Source organism: Oncorhynchus tshawytscha, linkage group LG05, assembly GCF_018296145.1.
Source record: "Oncorhynchus tshawytscha isolate Ot180627B linkage group LG05, Otsh_v2.0, whole genome shotgun sequence".
Classification (NCBI taxonomy): Eukaryota; Metazoa; Chordata; class Actinopteri; order Salmoniformes; family Salmonidae; genus Oncorhynchus; species Oncorhynchus tshawytscha.
Window position 1 is genome coordinate 86,035,733 of NC_056433.1, and position 11,235 is coordinate 86,046,967.

An 11,235-nucleotide genomic window follows, 5' to 3' on the forward strand; every position below is an offset into this window, starting at 1 on the left:
ATATAAGGCAGAAAAAAATGACAATTGACAGTTGTTCAGTTTAATGTAACTCTTTCTGTCCCTATTCTCTTTCCATATCATCTCAGCTCTGTTGGGCAGGAGGACAGAGTAACTCCTTCTGTCCCTATTCTCTTTCCATATCATCTCAGCTCTGTTGGGCAGGACAGAGTAACTCTTTCTGTCCCTATTCTCTTTCCATACCAGCTAGGCTCTGTTGGGCAGGACAGAGTAACTCTTTCTGTCCCTATTCTCTTTCCATACCAGCTAGGCTCTGTTGGGCAGGACAGAGAAACTATTTTTGTCCCTATTCTCTTTCCATATCATCTCAGCTCTGTTAGGCAGGACAGAGTAACTCCTTCTGAATCTTGATATAATGTAATCTCCATGTTCCTCCTTGATAAGTCCTGAGATGTCAACACACACACTTTACATCCCACGTGGGACCCTATTCCCTACATAGTGCACTACTTTTGATCAGGACCCTATGGGCTCTCGTCAATAGTAGTGCGCTATAAAAGGAATAGGGTGCCATGGGAGGATGCACCTACAGCTGGTCTACAAGAGAGAAGGGTTGGCATTGATCAAGTGATCACATGTTCACGCTGGTGTTCTGATAAAACCACTTCCCAAAGTAGCTGTGAAGGAATCTACAGTAGCTCTGAAGGTATCTACAGTAGCTCTGAAGGTATCTACAGTAGCTCTGAAGGTATCTACAGTAACTATGAAGGTATCTACAGTAACTATGAAGGTATCTACAGTAGCTATGAAGGTATCTACAGTAGCTATGAAGGTATCTACAGTAACTATGAATGTATGAAGGTATCTACAGTAGCTATGATGGTATCTACAGTAGCTATGAAGGTATTTACAGTAGTTTTGAAGGTATCTACAGTAACTATGAAGGTATTTACAGTAACTATGAAGGCATCTACAGTAGCTATGAAGGCATCTACAGTAGCTATGAAGGTATTTACAGTAACTCTATTAAAGTATCTACAGTAGCTCTGAAGGTATTTACAATAACTATGAAGGTATCTACAGTAACTATGAAGGTATCTACAGTAGCTCTGAAGTTAACTACAGTAACTGTGAAGGCATCTACAGTAACTATGAAGGTATCTACAGTAACTATGAAGGTATCTACAGTAACTATGAAGGTATCTACAGTAGCTCTGAAGTTAACTACAGTAACTGTGAAGGCATCTACAGTAACTATGAAGGTATCTACAGTAACTATGAAGGTATCTACAGTAACTATGAAGGTATCTACAGTAACTATGAAGGCATCTACCGTAACTATGAAGGTATCTACAGTAGCTCTGACGGTAACTACAGTAACTATGAAGGCATCTACGGTAACTATGAAGGTATCTACAGTAGCTCTGACGGTAACTACAGTAACTATGAAGGCATCTACGGTAACTATGAAGGTATCTATGGTAGCTATAAAGGTACCTACAGTAGCTTCGTCCTCCCAAATTTAACCTTGATTCATCTCTTTAAAGTCTAATGATTTTTCTTTTGTATTAATATGGGATATATTTAAATATTTAACAACATGATTATTTATTTCTGCGTGTATTTATTTACAAATACATTTATATTTCTAAAGTAGTTACAGTGCAACTTCTGCACACAGCACTTTTTATCATGAGTTTCACTAAAGTTTTGATAACATGACCTATGACCTCTACCCCCTACCCCTTCTTACTGTGGTCAGTTTGTGAATAGTGTTAACCCCCCAAAAAAAAAAAAAAAAACAACTAAACAAATTGATACAGGGTCATCTTCTATGTGCTATAGTATAGCAGCTACATGTTATTTGCATGAAACCATCAACATCACATACATAGATTTTGAAGTGTTGTACCTGAGCTATTTGCAACCCGATTTCACCCACGATACAATATTTTCGAAGCTCGAGAGATTGTGAACATAATGGAAATGAATTATACTTCAAAGCTGGGAGATGGGAAACAGATGGGTGCGTGGACAGAACGATCCCGATCCCTTTACATAGTGAATAGAATGAGGGAAACTGAAAACAAAGCTGTTTGTAGCGGATAAGACAAGAAACGAGGTTTCTGAACAAGGATTTGTACATATGATGCAGTGCCTCTCTTTTCAAACGGTATATCTGCAGTCCCTCAGTTGCTTTGGATCTACTTCATCATGTCCCAAATGATTCCATATTCCCTGTGTAGTGCACTACTTTTGACCAGCGTCCTATGGGCTCTTGTTAAAAGTAGTGCACCTACATAGGGACTAGGGTTCTATTTTGTGACTCTGTCTTCATCACGTGGCTGTTTTTGTCTAGCTAATCGTCATCTATTTATGTACACAGTAGGCTAATATACAGTGAGCTGCAAAACTATTGGTACAGTGGACATTTTGTTGGCTTCTGTTGTTGTTGTTGTTTAAGTTCTGTACTCCAGCACTTTGGAGTTGAAATCATAAAGTTCATTTATCCCAATACTTTTGGTCCCCTAAAACGGAGGGACTATGAACAAACAAAAAAAGTGCTGTAATTTCTAAACTTTTCGCCCGATATGGATGAAAATACCCTCATATTAAAGCTGACAGTCCTGCACTTTGACCTCCTAGTCATTGTATCATTTCACATCCAAAGTGCTGGGAGTACAGAGCCAAAAAAACAACAAAACAATTGTCGGAGATCGATATGAGCGTATATGCACTTAAAGACAATGAATATGAATTTTCATATACCGTACACCTTTTTATAACATATTAGCGAGTGATAGTATATAGGAAGATCCATTTCTATAGAAATATTCTACTGATATTTCATTGTAGACATTTTCTGTATAATAACCCGATTGAATCCAGCAAATTACATGGCGCTCACGTTCTCTTCAATTGCTTCTTTTTTAGTTAATCTCATGTGAAGTTTAATTATTTTAGTTTTTTAGTCGCTGTTTGTTTTCCGTTCAACAGCACTCATTGTGTACACGATGGATGTATGCATCAGTATTGCAGCTACTGTACGTGAATGAATCGTGATGAATTGTAAATGTATGGGCTGTTTGTTTTGTATCGAGCAAACATTAGTCATCGTAGTGGGTCCAGTCCAGACGACAGGGAAGCAGAATGATGACTGAGGAGCCTTTTTTGTGTTTTTTTTTTTTTACAAGTTGGTCATCAGTTGTATTGTGTATTTACTATGCTATTACCCTGCTATATGTTTCACTCACAGTTGGAAGAGAACAGGACAGCTGTCAGTATGTCCAGTAGTCACTACTCACAGTAGGAAGAGTACAGGACAGCTGTCAGTATGCCCAGTAGTCACTACTCACAGTAGGAAGAGTACAGGACAGCTGTCAGTATGCCCAGTAGTCACTACTCACAGTTGGAAGAGAACAGGACAGCTGTCAGTATGTCCAGTAGTCACTACTCACAGTAGGAAGAGAACAGGACAGCTGTCAGTATGCCCAGTAGTCACTACTCACAGTTGGAAGAGTACAGGACAGCTGTCAGTATGCCCAGTAGTCACTACTCACAGTAGGAAGAGTACAGGACAGCTGTCAGTATGTCCAGTAGACACAACTCACAGTAGGAAGAGTACAGGACAGCTGTCAGTATGCCCAGTAGTCACTACTCACAGTTGGAAGAGAACAGGACAGCTGTCAGTATGCCCAGTAGTCACTACTCACAGTAGGAAGAGAACAGGACAGCTGTCAGTATGTCCAGTAGTCACTACTCACAGTTGGAAGAGAACAGGACAGCTGTCAGTATACCCAGTAGTCACTACTCACAGTTGGAAGAGAACAGGACAGCTGTCAGTATGTCCAGTAGTCACTACTCACAGTAGGAAGAGAACAGGACAGCTGTCAGTATGTCCAGTAGTCACTACTCACAGTAGGAAGAGAACAGGACAGCTGTCAGTATACCCAGTAGTCACTACTCACAGTAGGAAGAGAACAGGACAGCTGTCAGTATGTCCAGTAGTCACTACTCACAGTAGGAAGAGAACAGGACAGCTGTCAGTATGTCCAGTAGTCACTACTCACAGTAGGAAGAGAACAGGACAGCTGTCAGTATACCCAGTAGTCACTACTCACAGTAGGAAGAGAACAGGACAGCTGTCAGTATGTCCAGTAGACACAACTCACAGTTGGAAGAGAACAGGACAGCTGTCAGTATGTCCAGTAGTCACTACTCACAGTAGGAAGAGAACAGGACGGCTGTCAGTATGTCCAGTAGTCACTACTCACAGTAGGAAGAGAACAGGACAGCTGTCAGTATACCCAGTAGTCACTACTCACAGTTGGAAGAGAACAGGACAGCTGTCAGTATACCCAGTAGTCACTACTCACAGTAGGAAGAGAACAGGACAGCTGTCAGTATACCCAGTAGTCACTACTCACAGTTGGAAGAGAACAGGACAGCTGTCAGTATGCCCAGTAGTCACTACTCACAGTTGGAAGAGAACAGGACAGCTGTCAGTATGTCCAGTAGACACAACTCACAGTTGGAAGACAACAGGACAGCTGTCAGTATGCCCAGTAGTCACTACTCACAGTAGGAAGAGAACAGGACGGCTGTCAGTATGTCCAGTAGTCACTACTCACAGTTGGAAGAGAACAGGACAGCTGTCAGTATGTCCAGTAGTCACTACTCACAGTTGGAAGAGAACAGGACAGCTGTCAGTATACCCAGTAGTCACTACTCACAGTTGGAAGAGAACAGGACAGCTGTCAGTATGCCCAGTAGTCACTACTCACAGTTGGAAGAGAACAGGACAGCTGTCAGTATACCCAGTAGTCACTACTCACAGTAGGAAGAGAACAGGACAGCTGTCAGTATGTCCAGTAGACACAACTCACAGTTGGAAGAGAACAGGACAGCTGTCAGTATACCCAGTAGTCACTACTCACAGTAGGAAGAGAACAGGACAGCTGTCAGTATACCCAGTAGTCACTACTCACAGTAGGAAGAGAACAGGACAGCTGTCAGTATACCCAGTAGTCACTACTCACAGTAGGAAGAGAACAGGACAGCTGTCAGTATACCCAGTAGTCACTACTCACAGTAGGAAGAGAACAGGACATCAGTATGCCCAGTAGTCACTACTCACAGTTGGAAGAGAACAGGACAGCTGTCAGTATGTCCAGTAGTCACTACTCACAGTAGGAAGAGAACAGGACAGCTGTCAGTATGTCCAGTAGTCACTACTCACAGTTGGCTGTCAGTATGTCCAGTAGTCACTACTCACAGTAGGAAGAGAACAGGACGGCTGTCAGTATACCCAGTAGTCACTACTCACAGTAGGAAGAGAACAGGACAGCTGTCAGTATGTCCAGTAGTCACTACTCACAGTAGGAAGAGAACAGGATGGCTGTCAGTATACCCAGTAGTCACTACTCACAGTTGGAAGAGAACAGGACAGCTGACAGTATGTCCAGTAGTCACTACTCACAGTAGGAAGAGAACAGGATGGCTGTCAGTATACCCAGTAGTCACTACTCACAGTAGGAAGAGAACAGGACAGCTGTCAGTATACCCAGTAGACACTATCACAGTAGGAAGAGAACCAGCTGTCAGTATGCCCAGTAGTCACTACTCACAGTAGGAAGAGAACAGGACGGCTGTCAGTATGTCCAGTAGTCACTACTCACAGTAGGAAGAGAACAGGACAGCTGTCAGTATACCCAGTAGACACTACTCACAGTAGGAAGAGAACAGGACAGCTGTCAGTATACCCAGTAGTCACTACTCACAGTAGGAAGAGAACAGGACAGCTGTCAGTATACCCAGTAGTCACTACTCACAGTAGGAAGAGAACAGGACAGCTGTCAGTATGCCCAGTAGTCACTACTCACAGTTGGAAGAGAACAGGACAGCTGTCAGTATGTCTAGTAGTCACTACTCACAGTAGGAAGAGTACAGGATGGCTGTCAGTATGCCCAGTAGTCACTACTCACAGTAGGAAGAGTACAGGATGGCTGTCAGTATGCCCAGTAGTCACTACTCACAGTAGGAAGAGTACAGGATGGCTGTCAGTATGTCCAGTAGACACTTCTTTCATGGCATGCAGGGTTCTTCTTGTCCTTCTTTATGTGAGTCTCAGGAAGTATAGCATACCTAGGGACATGGTGTTTAATGGGCTCATTTATCATCCATCGCTTTCCAGCCATTGATGTAGTGACAGAGACCAAATTGATTGATTGATACACTGCTACCTGTAGCTTTTGATAAGGAGCATGCCTGAGGCCAGCCAACCTACAGAGCATGCTCAGTACGAGCAGGAAATTACATAGCACTTATAGGTTATGTCTCAAAGGGGCACCCTAGTCCTTATATAGTTAAGCAATTAGGCCCGAGGAGGAGGTGTGGAATATGGCCAATATACCACGGCTAAGGGCTGTTCTTATGCACGACACAACGCGGAGTGCCTGGATACAGCCCTTAGCCGTGCTATATTGGCCATATGTCACAAACTCCCGAGGAGCCTTATTGCTATTATACACTGGTTACAGTCGTAATTAGGGCAGTAAAACTAAATGTTTTGTCATACCTCTGGTATATGGTCTGATATACCATGGCTTTCAGCCAATCAAAATTCAGGGCTCGAACCACCTAGTTTATAATTCCTTATGTACTTGCACTACAGTGCATAGGGAATAGGGTGCCATAGGGTCCTGGTCTAAAGTAGTGCACTATATAGGGAATAGGGTGCCATAGGGTCCTGGTCTAAAGTAGTGCACTATATAGGGAATAGGGTGCCATAGGGTCCTGGTCTAAAGTAGTGCACTATATAGGGAATAGGGTGCCATAGGGTCCTGGTCTAAAGTAGTGCACTATATAGGGAATAGGGTGCCATAGGGTCCTGGTCTAAAGTAGTGCACTATATAGGGAATAGGGTGCCATAGGGTCCTGGTCTAAAGTAGTGCACTATATAGGGAATAGGGTGCCATAGGGTCCTGGTCTAAGTAGTGCACTATATAGGGAATAGGGTGCCATAGGGTCCTGGTCTAAAGTAGTGCACTATATAGGGAATAGGGTGCCATAGGGTCCTGGTCTAAAGTAGTGCACTATATAGGGAATAGGGTGCCATAGGGTCCTGGTCTAAAGTAGTGCACTATATAGGGAATAGGGTGTCATTTGAGATGCACAATATTATTAGAGAAGGAAGAACTGTAATGCCAATACTTGTATTGCTGTGGCTCTGCTGTTCAATATAACGGAACACAGCTGTGGCTCTGCTGTTCAATATAACGGAACACAGCTGTGGCTCGGCTGTTCAATATAACGGAACACAGCTGTGGCTCGGCTGTTCAATACAACGGTCATCCCTACTGCCTCTGATCTGGCAGACTCAATAAAAACATGGGCTTCGTTTGAAAATGATGTCTGAGTGCCCCTGGCTCTCCGTAAAATTAAAAAGCAAGAAAATTGTGCAGCCTGGTTTGCTTAATATAAAGGAATTTGAAATGATTTATACTTTTACTTTTGATACTTAAGTATATTTTAGCAATTACATTTTATTTTTGATACTTAAGTACATTTTAAAACTAAATACTTTTAGTCAAGTAGTATTTTAGTAGACTTTCACTTTTACCTGAGTCATTTTCTTTTAAGGTATCTTTACTTTTTTCTCAAGTATGACAATTGAGTACTTTTTCCACCGCGGCCTACATGCGTATCTCTTCACACACTGTACCATGTTGAAAGGGCTCTGTGTGTAAATGATATTAGATTTGACAGTAATGATTCAATCTAATGAAGGTTGTGATATAAGGTCATTTTACCCATATCAATGTATCTTACTGTATAACTACAAGGAATACACTGCTTGCAGTAAATGCGCATTTTAAAACCGTTATCATTCCTTTGGAGTTCCAGGGGAAGTCAGGCCTACCCTGTACCAACGGGCCAGAGGTCTACCCTGTACCAACGGGTCAGAGGTCTACCCTGTACCAACGGGTCAGAGGTCTACCCTGTACCAACGGGTCAGAGGTCTACCCTGTACCAACGGGTCAGAGGTCTAGCCTGTACCAACGGGTCAGAGGTCTAGCCTGTCAGAGGTCTACCCTGTACCAACGGGTCAGAGGTCTACCCTGTACCAACGGGTCAGAGGTCTACCCTGTACCAACGGGTCAGAGGTCTACCCTGTACCAACGGGTCAGAGGTCTACCCTGTACCAACGGGTCAGAGGTCTACCCTGTACCAACGGGTCAGAGGTCTACCCTGTACTAACGGGTCAGAGGTCTAGCCTGTACCAACGGGTCAGAGGTCTAGCCTGTACCAACGGGTCAGAGGTCTACACTGTACCAACGGGTCAGAGGTCTACCCTGTACCAACGGGTCAGAGGTCTACCCTGTACCAACGGGTCAGAGGTCTACCCTGTACCAACGGGTCAGAGGTCTAGCCTGTACCAACGGGTCAGAGGTCTACCCTGTACCAACGGGTCAGAGGTCTACCCTATACCAGTGGGTCAGAGGTCTAGCCTGTACCAGTGGGTCAGAGGTCTACCCTGTACCAGTGGGTCAGAGGTCTACCCTGTACCAACGGGTCAGAGGTCTACCCTGTACCAACGGGTCAGACGTCTACCCTGTACCAACGGGTCAGAGGTCTACCCTGTACCAGCGGGTCAGAGGTCTACCCTGTACCAACGGGTCAGAGGTCTAGCCTGTACCAACGGGTCAGAGATCTGGCCTGTACCAGTGGGTCAGAGGTCTACCCTTTACCAGTGGGTCAGAGGTCTAACCTGTTCCAGTGTGTCAGAGGTCTAGCCTGTCAGAGGTCACCCTGTACCAGTGGGTCAGAGGTCTACCCTGTACCAACGGGTCAGAGGTCTAGCCTGTTAGAGGTCTAACCTGTACCAGTGGGTCAGAGGTCTAACCTGTTCCAGTGTGTCAGAGGTCTAGCCTGTCAGAGGTCTACCCTGTACCAGTGGGTCAGAGGTCTACCCTGTACCAGTGTGTCAGAGGTCTACCCTGTACCAGTGGGTCAGAGGTCTACCCTGTACCAACGGGTCAGAGGTCTAGCCTGTTAGAGGTCTAACCTGTACCAGTGGGTCAGAGGTCTAACCTGTTCCAGTGTGTCAGAGGTCTAGCCTGTCAGAGGTCTTCCCTGTACCAGTGGGTCAGAGGTCTACCCTGTACCAGTGTGTCAGAGGGCTACCCTGTACCAGTGGGTCAGAGGTCTACCCTGTACCAGTGGGTCAGAGGTCTAGCCTGTCAGAGGTCTTCCCTGTACCAGTGGGTCAGAGGTCTACCCTGTACCAGTGGGTCAGATGTCTAACCTGTACCAGTGGGTCAGAGGTCTACCCTGTACCAGTGGGTCAGAGGTCTACCCTGTACCAGTGGGTCAGAGGTCTACCCTGTACCAGTGGGTCAGAGGTCTACCCTGTACCAGTGGGTCAGAGGTCTACCCTGTACCAGTGGGTCATAGGTCTACCCTGTACCAGTGGGTCAGAGGTCTACCCTGTACCAGTGGGTCAGAGGTCTACCCTGTACCAGTGGGTCAGAGGTCTACCCTGTACCAGTGGGTCAGAGGTCTACCCTGTACCAGTGGGTCATAGGTCTACCCTGTACCAGTGGGTCATAGGTCTACCCTGTACCAGTGGGTCAGAGGTCTACCCTGTACCAGTGGGTTCTACACATGTTGGGTCTAGCTAATTTCCTCACAGTTTGTCTTGTTCCATTGATTGAATCAGAAAACCCAAATAGTCATGGATGGTGGTGGTGCATCACTGAAATCTCACATACAGTCTGGTAGAATGTAAATGATGATTATCATACTTTTATTATATTGGATTGCAGTGTGTGGGCCTATTGAGCAGGTTATGGTTGTCTCCTTCCCAGTTTACAATATCAAGGGCACTACACTGTATAGGACATAAAAGACCCTTACCTACGAGGAGAAGTGTTCATATGGCCTTTTGAATGTAGCCAGGACATCATGTAGACTGGGTCATTAGTCCCAAATGGCACCCTATTCCCTTAATAGTGCATTACTTTTTATGGGATCTGGTCAAAACTAGTGCACTGCATAGGGAATAGGGTACCGTTTGGGACTCAAACAATGTCTGTCTGTCAATCCTGTTCCACTGTCTGGCCACAAACATCCACATCCCCTCTCAGTCATCACCATCACAGAATTCACAAAGTAGCTTTTGAACCATCAAGTGTGCTTCCACATTTAATGAGAACTGATTGTATTGTTTCTATAGCTCTGTCAAACTGCACCCATGAAAGCATTTTTCTATTTGGTTTTCTTCATGTTCTTGTTGTTTTTGCATTGTATATAAAACAACATGATTGCTGTGAACAGTACACCATACAGCTGTAACCTGTTGAAACACCATCTTAAATGTTCAGTAGTTAAATCAATGTCTCTATTTGAGTGTTGGAGTTGAAGCATAAACAGTTGGTGTACATTAAAACACATCGTCAATTGATATTAAATAAACGTGGAACTTATGAAACACGACCAAAGTACAAGTCTATTTTTTTTTGTGTTGATAATTGTTCCCTGCGTGCTGGATGATCATCGGCCTCTTTTTATTGATCTATTAAATTCTATTCTGATAGATTATAGTTTAGGATTTGATAGAATACGTAGGATTTAGTATGAAATATAGGTTCGAAGAAACCACCCAGCAAACCAGGAACATTCCCAGAACGTTAGCTGAGATTCCCATTAAGTTGTAGTTAGGGTTTTATCTAACATTAGGATGATAACATCCCCAAAACACACAATGTTCCCACAACCTAGAAAAATGTTTTTTGCAATATTAGGCAAATATTTTTTGCGACCTAATAGAAACGTTGTAATAATCAGCACAAATGAACAGTTTTTGTGTTCTGGGAACCTTCACAGAACCAATTTTGGTTGGCTGGCCAGCAACTTTCGATTTTTATTTTTTTAGATGTATTTTTAATGAACAAATATCAACAAACAAAAGAAGAATAGTCACATGCAAACAAGCATACATACAAACTATTTACATTGTCAGGAATCCTAAACAAACAAATCATATTCATTAACAATACAAGAAGTTTTAATTGCCTTTTTGCTTTTCATTTTAGTTAAAGTAGTGACATATTGATCAAATTAATTTATAAAGTTAAAAAAGTTAGGTTTTGAATTAGACCATTTGCATTTTTGAATATGAAATTGACCTAATATTATTAGCAGTTGAATTAAATATACCATAATCTTGCTGAGGGAATTGTAGTATCACAAACAATATTCCTCATCTGTTTATTA

General features: G+C 43.4%; 1 protein-coding gene across 1 annotated transcript; it reads left to right on the forward strand.

Moving 5' to 3' along the window:
* Nucleotides 1-1,298: 1,298 nt before the first annotated feature.
* LOC121846588 lies at nucleotides 1,299-10,455 on the forward strand. The gene is made up of 3 exons (XM_042322734.1): nucleotides 1,299-1,304; nucleotides 8,010-8,763; nucleotides 8,899-10,455. The coding sequence occupies exons 1-2, from the start codon at nucleotides 1,299-1,301 to the stop codon at nucleotides 8,751-8,753; spliced, it is 750 nt and encodes a 249-aa protein (XP_042178668.1). The 3' UTR covers nucleotides 8,754-8,763; nucleotides 8,899-10,455.
* Nucleotides 10,456-11,235: the final 780 nt, after the last annotated feature.